This window comes from Dipodomys ordii, unplaced genomic scaffold (assembly GCF_000151885.1).
Source record: "Dipodomys ordii isolate 6190 unplaced genomic scaffold, Dord_2.0 Scaffold3, whole genome shotgun sequence".
NCBI lineage: Eukaryota > Metazoa > Chordata > Mammalia > Rodentia > Heteromyidae > Dipodomys > Dipodomys ordii.
This window is the reverse complement of record NW_012267219.1, coordinates 16,835,991-16,854,006: the sequence shown is the minus strand read 5'-3', so window position 1 is coordinate 16,854,006 and position 18,016 is coordinate 16,835,991. Positions and strand designations below refer to the sequence as shown.

General features: G+C 34.5%; 1 protein-coding gene across 3 annotated transcripts in view; it reads right to left on the bottom strand.

Moving 5' to 3' along the window:
• Nav3 (neuron navigator 3) overlaps positions 1-18,016 on the bottom strand; it is a 287,020-nt gene that overhangs the window by 44,336 nt on the left and 224,668 nt on the right. For all 3 annotated transcript variants that reach the window (XM_013019548.1, XM_013019554.1, XM_013019559.1), the window contains exons 19-23: positions 16,998-17,186; positions 13,451-13,503; positions 10,404-10,427; positions 7,890-7,967; positions 5,113-5,196 (exon numbers count right to left, since the gene is read on the bottom strand). In XM_013019548.1, coding sequence (XP_012875002.1) covers positions 5,113-5,196; positions 7,890-7,967; positions 10,404-10,427; positions 13,451-13,503; positions 16,998-17,186 — 428 coding nt within the window. The remainder of the gene's footprint in view (positions 1-5,112; positions 5,197-7,889; positions 7,968-10,403; positions 10,428-13,450; positions 13,504-16,997; positions 17,187-18,016) is intronic.

The window sequence follows — 18,016 nt, the reverse complement described above, 5'->3', positions numbered from 1 at the left end:
TAGTGAATCTGATAATATAAATATTAATTTTCTGAAGCAAACACTAGGATGCATGTTAACTTTTAATTAAAGTCTGATTTTCATCCTTTAATTTGAAATCAATGATGCTTATACTGTGGATTAAAAGCCTGCTAAAATATTTGGCTATATTTTTAATGAACAACAATGTGAATGAGATCTTATACAAATATATAAAAGCTGAGCTTAATTTTGAGCAAGCTTACTCATTTCTATGTCAAAATTTTACTCTCATCTGGAAAAATCTTTTCTTTCTTTCTTTTATTATGAAAATAATGTAGAGAGGGGTTACAATTACATGGGCAAGGTAATGAGTGCATTTCTTATCAAGCACTGTTGCCTCCTCCTTTGTTTCCCCTTCCCAACCCTTCCCATCTCCCCCCACCCTACGCCAAAGTTGTAAAGTTCATTTTCGACATAACATCTTGTACATCTCATAATTGCAATGGGTCCACCTATATCCCTATTTAAACCATTTGTTTTTTCCCTTCTGCTCCACAAATTATACCGACATCAAATACAGTGAAAACAGGGGTTATACTGTGGGGGGAGGGACATACAAAGCAACAAAGAAATATCTTATAAATATGTTAGAAACAATAGCCAGAAAGAAAAAACATTTGAATCCTTATCTTGGGGTTCATTTCACTTAACATCAACTTATCTGACCGTTTCTGCTTGTCTCAGACATATACTAGTTATTGCAAATAAGGGAAACCATGGGACCTATGTTTCTTTGGGCCTGGCTTACTTCACTTACATCTTTTCTAGAAACTTCAAATAAATGACTAAAAATAGAATGTTCAGGAAATGTTGCAATTTACAATACTGTACTTGATATGACCTAGAGGAAGGACCATTAAAAGTTCTTTTCTCAAACAACGGATATTAACAGGCTGTTTTTAACATGGTATGCCTCAGTAATCAGCTAGGTAAGAAATACCTTTACTGTATGTCTAGGGAAAGATAACATCTGTGAAAAAATTAGTCCAGCTGAATTAGTTCCATCATTGCTCTTTAAAAGTACTTTAGAAGTATAAGCAAAAACCTTAGTATATTCCACAGTGTTTAATGAAAGATAGTTAAATTCTACTGATTGACATAATCTGTTTGAATCTGCTCTTCATATCTTCCCTTACCTAGAAAAATTCCTGCCTACTATCTTAGGTCTGTTAATGAGATGTTCATTCCTTGTCATTCCAGCTACTACAGACCATCTCTTCTTTCTGAGTTTTTTCATGTGATTTCCCCCCTTGCTTTAAATACCTCTCTCTTACATCTCGTCATAAACAAATAGGAAGACCATTGTGTGTGCCTCCAATTTAGTGCATTCAAATATTTATTCAGTTGTTTGAGAAATAGATCTTTTCAAGTGATTTTTGATCTCAGCAAATGTGAGGATGGTGTTGCTCATGTGTCCAAAAGATGCATTTCCCTTTCAAAGAATAATATTAATCTTCAATGTTATTATGTATAACTTTTCTTCTTTATAAGAGAGTCTCTCATCACTTAGAGAAAGGTATTTAAAAATATCAAAATCTATTCCTTATTATAAATATAATTTTTGTATGTTTATTGTAAAAATGTTGTACAGAGAGGCTACAGTTACATGAGCAAGGTAATGAGTATATTTCCTTTTGAGCATTGTTTTGTATGGATATGAAAGTACAATGATCACTTTTGAATAGCAATGAAGTTTGTTTTTCTGAACAGAATTATAGAGATGAACATAAAACATTTTAAGTATATAGATGACTGCGGTGAAGAAATAATTTCCCCACAGTTCACACACACACACACACACACACACACACACACACACACACACACACACACACACACACACACACACACACACACACACACACACACACCAGGAAATGTATATGCCATTAAGCTGTAGATTTAAAGACAGGCTACTCCTTAATTCAGTGGTATCCAATTTCCTTCTTTCATCCTTAGACAGAAAAGGAAAGACAAAAAATGGCTAATGCTGAAAGGGTCTTAGGAGCACTGATCAGATCTTCCTTTGCTGATTCTTCTCACTTCCTTTAGTAAAACTTAATCATGACATGAGACCCTAAACCCTGCTGAATTTTAATACAGAATGTTTAGAGGTGATCACTATTTCTCTGAGCAGTTTCAGACATGTGTCTGAGGCCAAAAAAACATTCTAAAGATCAGTCTGAAGGCTTTAAAATAAAAGAATCAAATCTGTGTCACAATCTTAGCTTTTCTTGATGTTATTTCCAATGTCATTTTCCAATTATACCTGGGCTCTCTACAAATTTTTCACTTTCAAGGCCTCACTAAGACACCAACCAACAAGCTTGTCAACGAATCCTATCAAACAACCTGAGCTTCTAGGCAGGGCTTTCAAAACTCTTCACTTAAATGCTTTCTCTCTACTTCCCATTAACATCCAGCTAATTCTGTATTAATTTGCTGTGGCTTCCTTGAATACATTCCTTTCCCCTCCATTTTCTTTGCATTCGCCTTGAAATCTTGCTAATTTACTACCAAATCCCAGGTTCATATTATCGTATGCCCTAGGGATGAATAGATATGTCAGTTGATGATACAGATGTAGTTTTTATTAGCTTACATTAGTCATGGGAGAGGGGCTTGCATTGTCACATTTCCACACACCTTGATATTATATCCAAATCAATCTCATCCTCCCTATCATTTTCCCTGTGTCCTTCCCAAAACAATTCCCTCAGGTTTTGTTGTTCTATTTTCATAGATGTAAATAGTGTATTTTGATAACATTCAAATTCTATCATCATCATTTCTTGCTAGTTTCCTATGTTCTCAGTCTATTTCTCTTGAGTTGTATTTTCAAAACTTTTGTAGATGATAAATGAGAAAAGATAATATAAAGACCAAACTTGACTCAATTCTTAGCTTCAGCATTTTCTGCTTTCAAAGATTTGGCTTTGATTGTCCTCTTTTTGTTTTTTTTGGTCGGTCGTGGGGCTTGAACTCTGGGCTTGGGCGCTGTCCCTCAACTCTTCAGCTCAAGGCAAGCACTCTACTGCTTGAGCCACAGCACCACTTCCAGTTTTCTAGTGGTCCATTGGGGATAAGAGTCTCATGGACTTTCCTGCTTGGGCTGGCTTTGAACTGCGATCCTCAGATCTTAGTCTTCTGAGTAGCTACAATTACAGACATGAGCCACCAGCACCCAGCATGTCCTCTTTTGTAAAGTTTAAGTTCATCTACAACTATTTACTGGCAAAGGTATTTCACAGGGTGAAAAATGAGGAGGCTTAACATACCTGAACTCCTTTACTTTCACAAGAAGGTATTTCTCTGTCCTACACTAATCTTTTCATCAATAATAATCTAGGGAACCTTAATATATATGTTCATTTAATGTCCCTGGAAGGACAGCTAGAAGGAACCAATTTGAATGCTCTCAATTTTCAATTCCTCAATATTAGTGAAAAGAACATCAGAAAATCTGAACACAATGGTTTAGCAGTGGTTTTGTAAAGACTGAATGAAGAAAAATATATTTGTCAGTTTTTTTCTATTGTAGCGATTTTATCATAACCTTTCTCAACTGGCACTTTGTGAGCAAATTCTGACCAATTCCTTGAATGATGACTAACATAATAGTCCTCTGTTGCTCATGAGCAGGCTGATTCTGCCTCTGTGAAGTACATTTGTACATATCCCCTAAATTAATCCTCTCCACCCTCTCAAAGATGAGATTATCCTCTTGCTATCTTCCCTTGGAATCCGCCATGGAGATGGGTGGATCTTCTCTGAGCCTGTTCATGGTATTGCATGCTTCCAATGGTATAATCATTTCCTGACTTTTGAGTTATTCATATATGTCTTTGCTTTCTTCCTGGGTGCTAAGCATAGGAAAGTGATATTTTGGAAAGAGAATCAATGTTTCTTGGCATTTGGAAATAAGAAAAAATGTTAGGATCCCATTGGAAGGAGTCATTTTGATGTAAAAAAATCAAATTAAAATCTTGATGCCACTTCATCCTAGTAATGCCATGTGATTTGCTGAAGGGCAAAGCCAGGAGATCAGGATCTGAGTTACAGTTTAGTTAATCCTTTTCATGGCTTATCAGAAAATCATGCAGTCACCTTCAGTATTGTTTCTTCATGAGTTAGCTTCCTATTATACTTGCCAAGAGTGCCATATATTCTAAAATATATTCTATATGCTGAATTCGTATTTTTAAAACATATTTTATTCATCATTTTGTGTGTGAATATGTGTATATGTGTGTAAATGTATATGCATATATAGTTATATATATATATATATATATGCACACAGTATTGAGTAGTGTTTACAGCATCAAGGTCCTATGTTTAAAATATATTTTATAGGTGCTGTGGCTCAAGTGGTAGAGCACTAGCCTTGAGCTGAAGAGCTGAGGGACAGCGCCCAGGCCCAGAGTTCAGACCCCATAACCGGACCCAAGAAAAAAAATATATATTTTACAATCATTTTCCATATGTATATATATATATACATATGTGTAAATATGCACATGTATCTATATACATATGCATATATCTATATATACACATGTATGTATATGAGGCACACATATATATATGAGTGTCATAAAATCCATGTGGAGGGCTGAGAAATAGTGGTAAGTGCTTGCAATTCTAAGTTAATCAGGAGGCTGAGATCTGAGGATCTTGGTTTGAAGCCAGCCAAGGAAGGAATGTCTGTGAGACTCATATCTCCAATTAACCATCAATCAGCCAGAAATGGAACACCAGCATTGAGTGAACACCCAGATAGGACAACACCCAGATCCTAGGTTCAAATATCAATACTGACACACAAGCATATTGTATATGTTTGGTGTGTGTGTGTGTGTGTGTGCGCGCGTGTGCGTGCATGTGCACACACACATGTGCACTCCCGTTTAGGTTAATCAGATCATGTCTTTAAATAAAAATCTGAAAAGTAAAAGCATTACCCTATGGCTCTAATTCAGCACCAAATGGATAAGATAGGATGGTTTTCAAGAGTCTATGTCTTAGGTATTATGTAATCATGCTAAGAGAGGAGCTGTTTCCTTTCAAGCCTCACTGGCGATATCATACCTTTTGTTCTGCTGTCATGGTTAGACTCTGCAAACGGCCAGTCATATTCCCTAAACTCTTTTCAAAAGCTGCCACGAGGTGAGCCTGTAAAGAAAATGGAAGAAACACATTTAAAATGTCAGGAATTCATCTGGACAGATGAAATCCCTTTACTTTGCAAAATGCTGAAGTTCAGGTGTGCTAACTCTGAAAGTACCAGGGCCATCCTGGTTAGCTCTCTACCGTGACTCTCCTTTAACAAAAATCTTCTAAACTTTGGGTTCTTAAAGATCAGTGCTTGCATCTCTTGACATTTAATGTGAGTTCATCCCCCCAAAAGGGGATGGTATTTTGAAAATAATAACACCTTCTGACTTGCACATCAGACAGGCATTTGACACCAAAATACTGAATAAAGTTCTGAGCTGCCTCATTTTTAGCAAGAAAGCCCAAAAGGAGGTCACGGAAGTAGTCCATGGACAAATGTTGCTCATTTTTAGACTTCTAGGATGACCTTTGAAGATATTGTTAGCTCTCCCATTATAATGATATTCTCTCTTCAAGTGCCAGACATCTGCTGACAGCTATAATGCTAACTTTCCTTTTTTTCTACTTACAAAGAACTGAATTGAGATTTGTCTTCACTTTCCATTCTCTTTCATAAAAGGGCTTTGCTTCCTGCTCTTTATTTCCTTCACTAAGGAACTCAAGGTAGGCCAGTCAGAGAGATAATTATTCAGTCATATTTTATTTAACATTAAGCATTTGTGGATTTGGGAGGGGATATTTTAAATTTCAAAAAAATTATGCACATCACAATATACAACTATAACTGGTGTGACTGAGAAGTGTTTGACAGTCTTAATTCAGCTCGAAAATAGGCTGGTTCTGTTCACATGCCATTCTGGGACAGCTTGAACACTGAATATCAAGGAGATGCCTTGGTCTTTCACCAGGGTTGGAAGCACAATTATAGTTTCATACATTACATGGGCCAAATTTGATAAACCTTGGTAAAAGGACCCAGAGGAAAGGGCATGAGCAGAAGGGCACAAGTAGAACACGTATCTTTGTAAGTGGTAACAGAGCTGGAAAGCTGGGGCATCCTTCTATTAAATAGAATATAAGCCTAGGACTCAGGGCTCTGGAAATTTATTCCACTATTGGTAAAAGAATATGTAAGTTCCTTCAATGAACATAATGATTTAAAAGTGTCTTTGTTCCTAGCTCTGAACTCAAACTCATTCTGAGATGATTTTCTTTACTTAATACTATATAAGGAGAAAAAAATAATTTGTAAGAGGCTATGTCTACAAAATTTCAATCTGTCAGATCGTTCTTTATTTACGTGTTCTACTGCCTTCTCTGATATGTCTTACCTCCTCTCTTATCTTCTCTTCTTAGCTCTGGGCCTCTTGCTATCACTTTATTCTCTTTCTCTTTCTTTCTCTCTCTTCTTCCTCTCTCCCTCTCTCCCTACTTTCCTTTTTCTCTCCCTCTTTCTTACTTTTCAGTCAGTCACAGCCCCATGACACCATACATATGCATAAAACCCTGAGAATTCTACATTCGTATTTGCTAACAGTTTTGAGAAAATAATACTCTAGAAATACCTGATTGTATAGCTGAAAATTTTTTCACTGAGAAAGAATATTATCACCTCCCTTTCAGAAACCACACAAATGATCCTAGGTCCATATCCCATTCATATTTTGACCCTTATTTAAAAAATTGTGAAATATGTACACTAACAATATCTGAAAAAATGACATAATCTTTAATTCACATAACTACCTCAATATTAAAAAATCCAAAAATAGTGGTAAAAAATGAACACATGGTCAGATAACATTTCCTTCAGAACTTAATTTACAAAATATTTTTGTTCTACAAATGTCTCTCATTAAAAGCATATACATTCATTTTGTTGTTGCGCACTTTTGGTATATCATGTTTTCTCTCTGAGACAGACAATCTCCATGCACAGGTAGTGATAGTAAAGGCAGAGAAGAGTCCAAAGCTTCACAGCAGAAGAGAGCAAATCAGTGTTGAGTTAGAGCTTGAGCACATATGGAAAAATAGCAGGAGCCCACCCCTTCCCCCACTCCCCCAATGCTTCCAACTCTTCTGTTCCTTAGGTCTGGGCTCAATGCCACATGCTTTCCTTTATTATTCTGCCTCTACTCTATTTGAGTACTCTCTGGCAGGATGTATTTAAATGCTTGTTAATATAATTGATGGTTTTTATTGTCATTATTTTTCTATTCTAAGCTGTTTTGGTGCCAGCAAAAGTGTCTTCTTTTAAACTGTTTTTGGAGCCTGCCATAGTTTTTGTAGAAAACCTTCTCATCTGCTTCACCATCCATATTTAAGTTAAGGTTTATTTTTTAAAGAATTAATTACATGCTTCACTAATTGCTCCTTACATATAGCTGGAGGAGGCAGGGTGCATGAATCTTTTATCTTCCAATAGATGTGATGAGAAACTTACGTATAATAGTGACAAATTTTTTTTTAATAAGAGAAGAAAACACATTGTAACTTTTACTGTTGTTTCAATCTTACAAGGAACAAAAAGACATTTTAAATACATTGTGACCCACATGAACTTGGATCATCATTTTATCACTGAGTCAGCAGAAAGTGTTAACCTCATAGGAGACCCACTGTTCACTTCTACCTGTATAGTTTCAGACACTTAAACTCGGGAAGATGGTAATAAAATGATTCCATTTTCTTACATAAAATGCTTTATTCATTATATAAAATGATTTATTAAAAAATTAAAAGTGACTTACATTTGCTGAAAGTTGAGATGTAAGAGTAGCAACTTTCTCTTGTGATGCAACCAGCTCTCTCCTTAGCTTATGGATTTGCTGTAGGCAGTAATAACAAAATAAAATGAAAGACAATAAATTATTATTTAAAAGTGGGGCCTCTGGTAAGAAAGCAAATAGTGTGTTTAACCTCTGCTTGCAATTTCCTTCCTGGTTCTAATACCTAAAAATAAGGGATGTGACCAAAAGCTGCTTTTTAACCTTGTCTCACATCCAAGGAAAAAGACTAGTCTCTACACTCAACCTCAGAACTCAAAGCTGCAAATCTAAGGAATATAATTTGTTCTGTTAGCCCCCATGGTATGTCATAAGTCGCTACTGATTTACTTTTTCTGTGGATTCATTTCTTTTTTTCTGGAAAATTGAGGTTAGAATTCAGGTAGGAATTTTTTTTGTAAACTCTACATACATTATCTGCATGTTTTTATGCTCTTTTTTAGCCAAAGGTACTCCATGTTATTTTCCTAAATTCTCAGACATTTTCACTGTATATATTTTCATTGTCTATCCTCTGGCAACCATAGAATATATCCTATAGTACTTGAAGGTTGAGTATCATTGTCCATATTTGAAAATTATTTTTGTTTTCACATTTCCCTACATACTCTAGGCTGTTCTTGAACTCATGTCTCAGTCTCTTGAGGGCTGAGATTACAGGTATATGTTACTGTATCATGTAGAAAATAAATTTATATGAAAGAATTCTAATGATAACCAGAGAAGATTTCCAAATACTTATTAGAATTCCTTTATTCATTGAGTTGCTATTACCTCTGATCAGGAATGCTTTGTAGATACCCACAATTTAAAGATAAGAGAGAAACATCACTATTACTGTGCAACTAACTAGTTAAACCAACAAAATAAATATTCTAAGGTATTTTTCTTTTTAGTTAAGTTCACATCTTAAAAAAACTAAATACTAAAGAAAGGGGCATACCACATTTAAAAGTTTTACTTAGATCAGGTTCCAGTGGCTCGCACCTGTAACCCTAGCCACTCAGGAAGCTGAGATCTGAGGATCACTGTTCAGTGCCAACCCAGGTCTTTAAGACTCTTATGTCCAATTAACCCGCAAAAATTTGGAAGAGGAGCTGTGGCTTAAGTGATGGAGCACTCCCCTTGAGCAACAAAATCTCATGTGTCCATGTGCTGAGATTAAGCAATGGGTACAAACAATATTTTTTTTAATTTAAGCCTTTTCTGAAGTCTAATCTAAACATAGTATGTTGCAAGGAAATTTAAATAATAATTAAGGTAAAACTTTTACACACATTTAGAAACACATTCTACAAGTGTATTTCTGGGTCAAGAAATTTCAATTAAGACACCCAGCACTTTAATTTGATGTTTTTTGTTTTGCTTCTTTTTGTATTTCTTCAAAAACAACAAGTGCTCTATTGTTTGAATTGGACTATTGAAATGTCTTGGTTTGAAAGAACATTCTAGACATAGCTCATTAACTTTCTTTTTACACTCTTCACAATACATTTGTGGAAAAGAAATGGAGGTCAATGTTGAGAAGAAAAAAACTCTTAGCTGGAAGCAAAGATATGTATATGTATATAGTTATATATATACATATATATATATATTTCCAAATATGACTCCATTCCAGTTTTATATTTTAAACTGAATATTGCCAACTAAAATCTGAATGTAATGATGACTGCAAATAGTTGCCTTAAGCAGAACATCTAATATATTCTTTTTTGTTGTTGGATACAAATTTAAAGTTATATTTATTAGCTCAAACTATAAAATAATTACTCAAATTATCCTCTTGTTTGTTTACCTAGCTATTTTGTTGTGAATTGTTTTGGTGTGTGTGGATGCTAGTGCTGAGGATTGAATTCAAAGCTAGTGAGATATCTCTTAGCTTTTTTACTCAAGGCAATTTTCTTCTTACAAACCTTAAAAGGCTTTTCCAAATTGAGTTTCTACAATCCACAAAAAGATGGGTGTGGTGATGGATACTTTGTAATCCTAGAACTCAGGGGGCTGAGGCAGGAGGCAGGAGGATTCAGTTCAAAGTCAGGCTGGGCTAAATAATAAGTTCCATGCAGCTTGTGCTATACATATACATGTATAAATAAACATACATGCATACATGTACACATATATAAAATCAGTCAAATACAATAAAGTGCTTTTTCCAAAAGGGATCTATTATAGGTCCTATGTTCTTCCTATTCACACATTATTCATTCCACAATAATTTAATGATTTCCTACAACTACAGACAATTTGTTAGGTGTTAAGCTAAGACTAAATATATAATGTGAGAGGAGAGCTTGCTGTTAAAACTTCACTGTATTTATGCTTTAGTGGCAGTATCTAAGGTTATTTACAGAATCACTAGGCTACTTCTGTTTTGGGCAGTTATGCGATTGTATGACAGAGCCCTCTAGTGGTACCAACACTCACCAGAAGTGGGAATTAAAATAAGCAAACAAACATGTTACAGGCCTTTACCTCTGAATGAGCCTTTTCTTCTGCCTGTAAAAGGTAAAAAGAAAAAGAATCTTAACTAAAAGATCACTATCAATTCATGAAACATATATGAATGCATAAGATAGTTGTAAGGTATATTAAATGTTTTTATCATCTAATGTAAGAACAGAGAAAGATACATGATTATTAATTTAATACTGTAAAACCAAAATACCATACAATTCAAATGAACATCACATTTAAAGCATAAGATAGTTACAGGTACAAATATATTTTAAAAGAAAAGATAGAATTAAAACACATTAAGATTTACACAGTAACCAAACCAAACCAAAACAAACAACTGAAAAACCCCACCAAATCACTATAACATGATATGACATATAGATACAGAAAATGTACCCCCAAGAAATTGTGGATATCTTTACCCAAAACATAATTCCACATAAAACTAGGGGAAGCATTGACCTCTATGAAAAATGACAGAAGGGAGCCTAGTGAAATGGGATGAATAAAAAAGGAAGAGGGGGCACATGTAGCCAGAATACTTGGTACCCACAAGTGATAAATGCAAAATGACTCTGGGGAAAGGAACAGATGAGACTGGGTAGAGAATGATGGAAGCAATTGACTGCTATAGAGGAAACTCTAGATATAATATTGGAGGTGTTAAATTGCAACCTCTGATACAACCATAAAAATGCTTAGAAAATAAAAAAGAACCACAGAAACTAGAGATGAATAGTTCCTAATTTATTTTCTTTAGTAACTACTATTCAAGTGTAATGGTTTCAAGTCAGCAAAACACCAACACTTCAGTGTGAATTCCGTGATAAAAGTGTCTGCTCAATGGCTTTGCTTTGCAGCTTCTGAAGATAAGGTTTCCATAGAAACTCATAGGATGGCTTTTGCCATCCTATGCAAACTCCAAGCTCTTCCCCCCCTACCCCCATGCTGTGTCACAAAATGCCAGAAAATGACTTGTGTGCATCATTATATCTGGGGAGCAACCTCATTCTGGAAGAAAAAAAGAATCTTACAGAATATATAATATCACTAAATTGCTTTCTTCTTCATAGTTTAAAAAGCATTTGCACAGATATCTTCTTCATGCCAGATTAATTTTAATGTATAATTATGGGGATTGGGGACAGAATGACAGTTTCTAATTTTTGATTTTCCTCTTTCTTTAGTCTCCAAATATTTATTCATTTGAATTGCTTTAATACAGATTATTTGTGAATAAAGTATGTCATATCCACTCCTAATGTATTTTAATTTTCATCATTTTAATACAATTTTAATTTAATAAAAATTTAGTTAACTTAATTATTGGTCACTTAGTAATATCGCATTCTCATAGAGCTTCATCATTTAACTCACTGTTTTCCACAGCACAAATGTCTAGTCTAGTTCTACATGTTGGCCTATGCATATAAATTCTCTTTATTTTAATCTAATGACATTCATATACCCTCAATGCAGTACTTAATAGTTAGGCTTTCTAATTAGTTTTACTGTGGAAATATTTTGATCCTGTCTCTGATTAAAAATATTTTATTCCATTACTCTGTATTTTTAATTAACATGTATTAAGTATATATTGTTGTTTGAATTCAATGGGGTATAGCAAAAAATAGTGTTCACTTATCAAATTTAACTTCCCTTACTCTATCCTGCTCCAGGTTTTTAAATACTATTAGCTCCCTATGAATCTGTACTGTGCAATCTACTAATCTCTAGCAATATGTATTCTTTAAAAATGGTCTTTTAAGATAAAAACCAATCAGGTCCTCTTTACAACAGACATTTTTCAAATAATCAATACTAACATGAGGTTAGTGTTCACTGGATTAGTGCAAATATGAAATATTTTACTACTACCAAAAGATCTATTAGACCTTGATATAGAGTAATTAATGAAGTTAATCATTTATTTTTCCTTAAAGCCATGTGTGTGTGTTTTTTCACTTCTTGAGTCTTAGGCTTCATAAAGTTTTATCCAAATATTCTTATTATTATTTCTTTAAAACATGACTAGACTGATGCTGCATCTTCTTTTCTTGCCCTCCCTCCCTCGCCATACTGTGGCTCGAACTCAGGGCCTTTTACTCTTGGGCTTTTTCAATCAAGCCTAGTACTTTATCACTTGAACCACACCTCTACTTCTGATGCTGCATCTTCTGATCATATCATCTCAACAACTCCTCAAGGGGCAGGCAGCACTGACCCAACAGGAAAGAACACTGAACTTTAACCATTTTCTGCTATGTGTTACTTCCAAACATTTTAATAGTCCTTACTTCTTTATTCACTAAACTAAAATAGTAGCTGAATAGTAATGTCTTCATTTACAAAACCTAATGGCAATTGAAATCATTAAAAAGAGAAACAGGAAGAACATCAGATTTGAAACAATAGTCTAATCTTGAATGACAACAGATATATAAGATTAACTTAAAAACCAAAGGCTGTAACATTGAAGCCTAATGAAAAATGGGTGGAAATAAGTATTGTTACTCATGCTTCATTGTTCAATGACAGCTGAAGGCTGAAACCTTTTTATGAGACTTTCCATACAGGATTAAGGACTACATTGTAATCAAGATACTTCGAGACTCAGTAAACTGTTTTTAAGCTACTTTACTGAAACTTCTCACAAATCATGACTTCCTCTAGAGTAGCTTATAAAAAGATGAAATTATATTCATTTGAAGAAAAATTCATTTTGCCAAAATGAACTGTAATTTTACAGGATGATTAAAAGCCATGGGTCAGAGACTCAAAGCAGGAAAATATGTCAACATTATGAAATTCGGGAAGAGCACAATATTCTAGTACCTTTTTGAAATTCAGTTTTGAATTCATTTATCTGATTATAATGAAGGTAGAAAAGTCATATGAAAGCAGTTACAAGTGGGCTTCAGGGAGATTTGGGCATACAGTGGTGAAAATATACTGATCTACCCATACTGTAATGTGCTACTCAACTTCTGTACAAACGCCAATCTATTGCCATCTGTGAGCAGGACATAGGAAGCAGCTTTTTCTCAACAGCCAACACTTACCGTTGAGTAAAGAGAGGAAGTACTGGAGACCAGTGATAATGAAGAGCCATGAACTAAAAAACAAAACAAAACCAAGGACAGTAGAATTAATAAATTCCACTCATAAATTCTAGGCCTTTCCATGAACTAAAAAATAAAACAAAACCATGGACAGTAGAATTAATAAACTCCACTCATAAATTCTAGGCCTTTCCTGAAAATGAACAGAAAAAGTTACTAGAAAAATGAAATACTAGCTGTTAGTTTTTAGATTCTGGTACCAATTCTGCTATAAAATTTTGGAAACCAAGATGTTAGGATGAGGAAAGACCCCAAACACCAACCATAAAGTAGTAACTTCACCAAATGACTGAAAGTATTTGATAAACATGAGCACCAGCAACATGTTTTTCGTAGAACGCAAGCTATAGAAAATTCTGATTCGGATTGCACATGTGGGCCAAGTTGGTAGAGAACTAGCAAGTGAACAAAACTGTCAGTATTGAGTTTGAATCCTGGTTTCAAACAAGCAAACAAAAATTTCTTGTACAGCAAGGAGAAAATCAGGGCAACCCAAACTAAAGAAAAGTTGTCATGAACTTTTTAAACTTAAAAATCATTACATGTTTAAGTTAATTCTTAGACAACAAAAATCATTTGCAAATTTTTCAGGAAATGATTTTATGCAAATTCCAAGTTTGTTTATGATAAACTGATCATTTCCTTTTAAATTCAGAATGATTGTTTCTTTAGAAATTCTAGTAATGTAAAAATACTTCTATTTCAAGATGGTGTCTCGCAAAAATTAAAAGGGAAATTGCAGATTGCCTTTTAGATTCTGCACAAAAAATACAAAGTTTGTTATCAGCAAATTGAAAGCCTGCTTCTGAACTACAAATGTGTTAATGTAACCAATGGATCAATTATGTTCAACTTTATTTGTAGAAAATCTCTTTCCATTGTTCTTATGGAACATTTTTTTCTTCAATTTCATCCCTTAAACTGAGCACACAGTGCAATGTAGGAAGCCTCTGCTAGATCCTGGGAATATCAACTAAGATATATTTTTGGTGCTCACAGAAGTGGTAGATAAAAGAGACAATTGCCAACAGTCATATAGAGGCAGTTGAGATGAATGCATTGGTTACTAAAGGTGCACACAAGAGGCATTGAAGTTGGTCTGGCAGAGGCTAAGAAAACTTCTCTGGGATTACCACAGTACAGATGATAAAGTGCTGATTTGAGAAATACTCAAAAATACCTTTTTAAAAATGGTTATTAAACAAGCATAGCTCTGGTGGCACATGTCTGTAATCCTAGCTACTGAGGAGGCTGAGATTTGAAAATGGTGGTTTGAAGCCAGCCTATACAGGAAAATTGGTGAAATTCTTTTCTCCAATCAATTACCAAAAATGACAGAAGTGGAGCTATAGCTCAAGTGGTAGAGTGCTAGCCTTAAGCATAAATAGTTCAGGAAAAGCACCAAGGCCCTGAGTTCAAGCCCCAAGACTAGTACAAAAAAAAACATTAGTACACAAATTTTGGTAAACAGAAGATTTCCAATTTCAGCAACTACTACCCTACTGCTCGATTAGATGTACAATATCTTCAAATCAATTTTTTTCAGAAGGCCTATTTTTGACCTGTAATAAATCTGAGGTTGAAGAAATGTGAAGCCTGTTAGTCTTGTGAATCAGGAAATCTCATTTTTATCATTTTCTTCCATTTATTATTTATAGGTCTATGTGATTATAGTTTGAGGCTTAGTGTCTCCATTTATCTATATGAGCATTGAGCAAGCTACCAATAAAAATCCCCTAGGTCTGTTTCAATCACCCCTAAATTCTAGATCACAAATTGAAGAGGAACAATAATTCAGTATTTGATGAATGAGCATCAAAAAGCCATCTCTCCCATTCAGGCTGATTTTCAGCAATTCAAATGATTTAACCCTAGTATACGGAAGGTCAGAATTTACCATCATGAAACCATCATTTATTTGTAAACAAGGCACTTGAGAAAACCATCCTTATGGTTAGCAAATTTGTTTAGAAGTACTATAGGAGGCCCGTGTATAGAACATGACAGAATCTTTTCAGAAAACAATGATTTTATATTTCAGATTAGTTTGTCTGCCACACTGCAACAATCAACACATGCCAAGGGTATATCATTCATTAACCGTTATAACTGTAATAAGCTGAGTGGTTTGGTTAATATTTCAAAAAGAACAGAAAAAGTGGTCAACCAATTTAGTGTCGATACATCAAATCTGAAAACTATGAGTTCATTCTCCTAGCTGACTATTTTAAATCAGCAGAAGAGAAAAAGAGAGAGGACAAAGCTATTCTTGATTCTCATTTCACCCTTGTGATTAAACTATAAAGTTAAGAAAATTAGGGTTCATAGGTTTAGAAAAATGTACACTAGGTTTTACTACAAATACATGAAAAGTCAGAGGTTTATCCTTTGGAATGCGTCAAGATTTGGGTCTTTTCTTTTATGCATAGCTCTTAAGAACTAAACTACTATGGCGGATTTCATGTTTGATTTCACTCAAGCTGCTTTGAATTTCTATGATGAGTTCTATTTTATCCTTACCTGACGTGCTTTATAATATGTAAGACACAGTCTTCTTCTATGGGTAATTTACTTCATTAATTAAATTTCAAAGTCTCTGAAATTATTATTGGCAAGCTTGATATAATACATACATTGGAAAAATATGCCCATTTGAACACTTATTAAACTTTCTGAGCTGTTTGAATAGACCTATTTAAAGTAGTAACATACAAATAAAAGGTATTTTCTAAGCCAGGCGCCAGTGACACACCCCCGTAATCATACCTACTCAGGAGGCTGAGATATGAGTATCATGGTTCAAAGCCAGCCCAGGCAGGAAAGTCTATGAGTCATCTCCAATTAACCACCAGAAAATCAGAAATATTGCTGTGGCTCAAGTTAGAGCATTTGCCTTGAGCTAAAGAGCTCAGGGACAGTGCCCTGGCCCAGAATTCAAGACCCATGACCAACCAAAAAAAAGTATTTTCTAGGTCAGATGTAGGCTGAATTGCCATTGGATACAAAAATATGCCTTATATAGATATAATATGAATTCTAAACTTCTATGATCAAAACACTGATACCAATTTGCATTTATAAAAGTAAAATCAGCAAGATACAGTAGCTTCATAGAGTAATTTTCACTGTTTACCTATCCTTATTTTTTAAATTGAGGTATTAACAAAACATTTGCTGTAATACTTAACTCATCTGGATAAAGGTCTCTAAGACTATGCATATTTCTATACGAGAACATTAGATTTATTCCAAATTGCTCTAGAGCCAAATAACCTAAAAAAAAAAAAAAGGTCTGGTATTTTTCCAAAAGCATAACAAAACAGAAGGTAAAGCAGAATAAAACATCTTCAAGCTTCAGGGGACCACAAATGAGAATTATGCTTGCTCATTTATTTCCTCTTCAGGAAGCTTTGTGCTATGAATAATGGCACAGATTTTCTTTCAGAATTAAATAAAGTAACTTCATTCTCCCATGCCCCCTGCTTACCTTCTTCCATGCTATCTCTGAATGAGCCTGAGTGACTGATGGCACGTGGCCTTTCCTCCAGAGAAGTGGCACTCCCACAGAGCTGGGAGTCATCATAGAGATCAAAGGAAGAGTCTTGGGCTGGGATGCTGTTTGAGCGCATCATGCTGGGTCCAGGAAGGTTAAATTGAGACAGATTGGTGGGACTCACTGAAAAACAAAGCACACAGCCTGTTATCTTGGGGCGTAAGCAATTACAACAGTAAGTTGAAGGACAGTGAGAACTGGTCCCAATTCCTACAGACATGTGAATTTCCAGGGTATCTCTACTTTAGGTAGGTCAGTATTCTGCTTGGAAACATCAGTGAGAAGTGCCCTTGAGTCCCCTTTCCCCCTTTGGAATTTCATGATAAAATAACTGTACACTAATTTCTAAAGCCATAATGAAAACAATTTTCATAGCAACATGGTGTTTTTCAGCTAGCTTGTATGAAGAAAATATTGACTTTTTAGAGTTTTTAAGTTTCAAACTAAAAAGAAAGAAAAGCATACAAATATCTACTTTTCTCAGGGAGAATTTTTGGTCCTTATCTGCAAAAACTTGCAATCATTTTTGAATTAATCATTTATTTAAGTTCATGGAAAATTATATAATTATTATCCAAGTTAAGTAATAATCAGCTTAAGTAATAACAAGCTTTTTCTTTAAATGGAATATAATAGAATGTACAAAGTAGGTAGATACTGTCCTATAGTAAGTAGAGAAAATTATTAGACTTTACTAGGTCTAAGATAAGAATATTAGAATGAGACTATCAAAAGTCACAAACATTTTGTTTTTCAAAAAGAGTTCTGTAAACATGCAATTTGAAATAAGAATTTGTCTGGTTCCCTATTGCCATATAGTTTTTATATCATTTAGTTTCTCAGGCCAAATGATAATCATTAATTCTTTAGAAAATAAGATGGGTTATGCAATTGACCTGTAGTTTTAAATTTTGGAATCAAATTAAACAGGATAATCGAGAAACATTTATCAC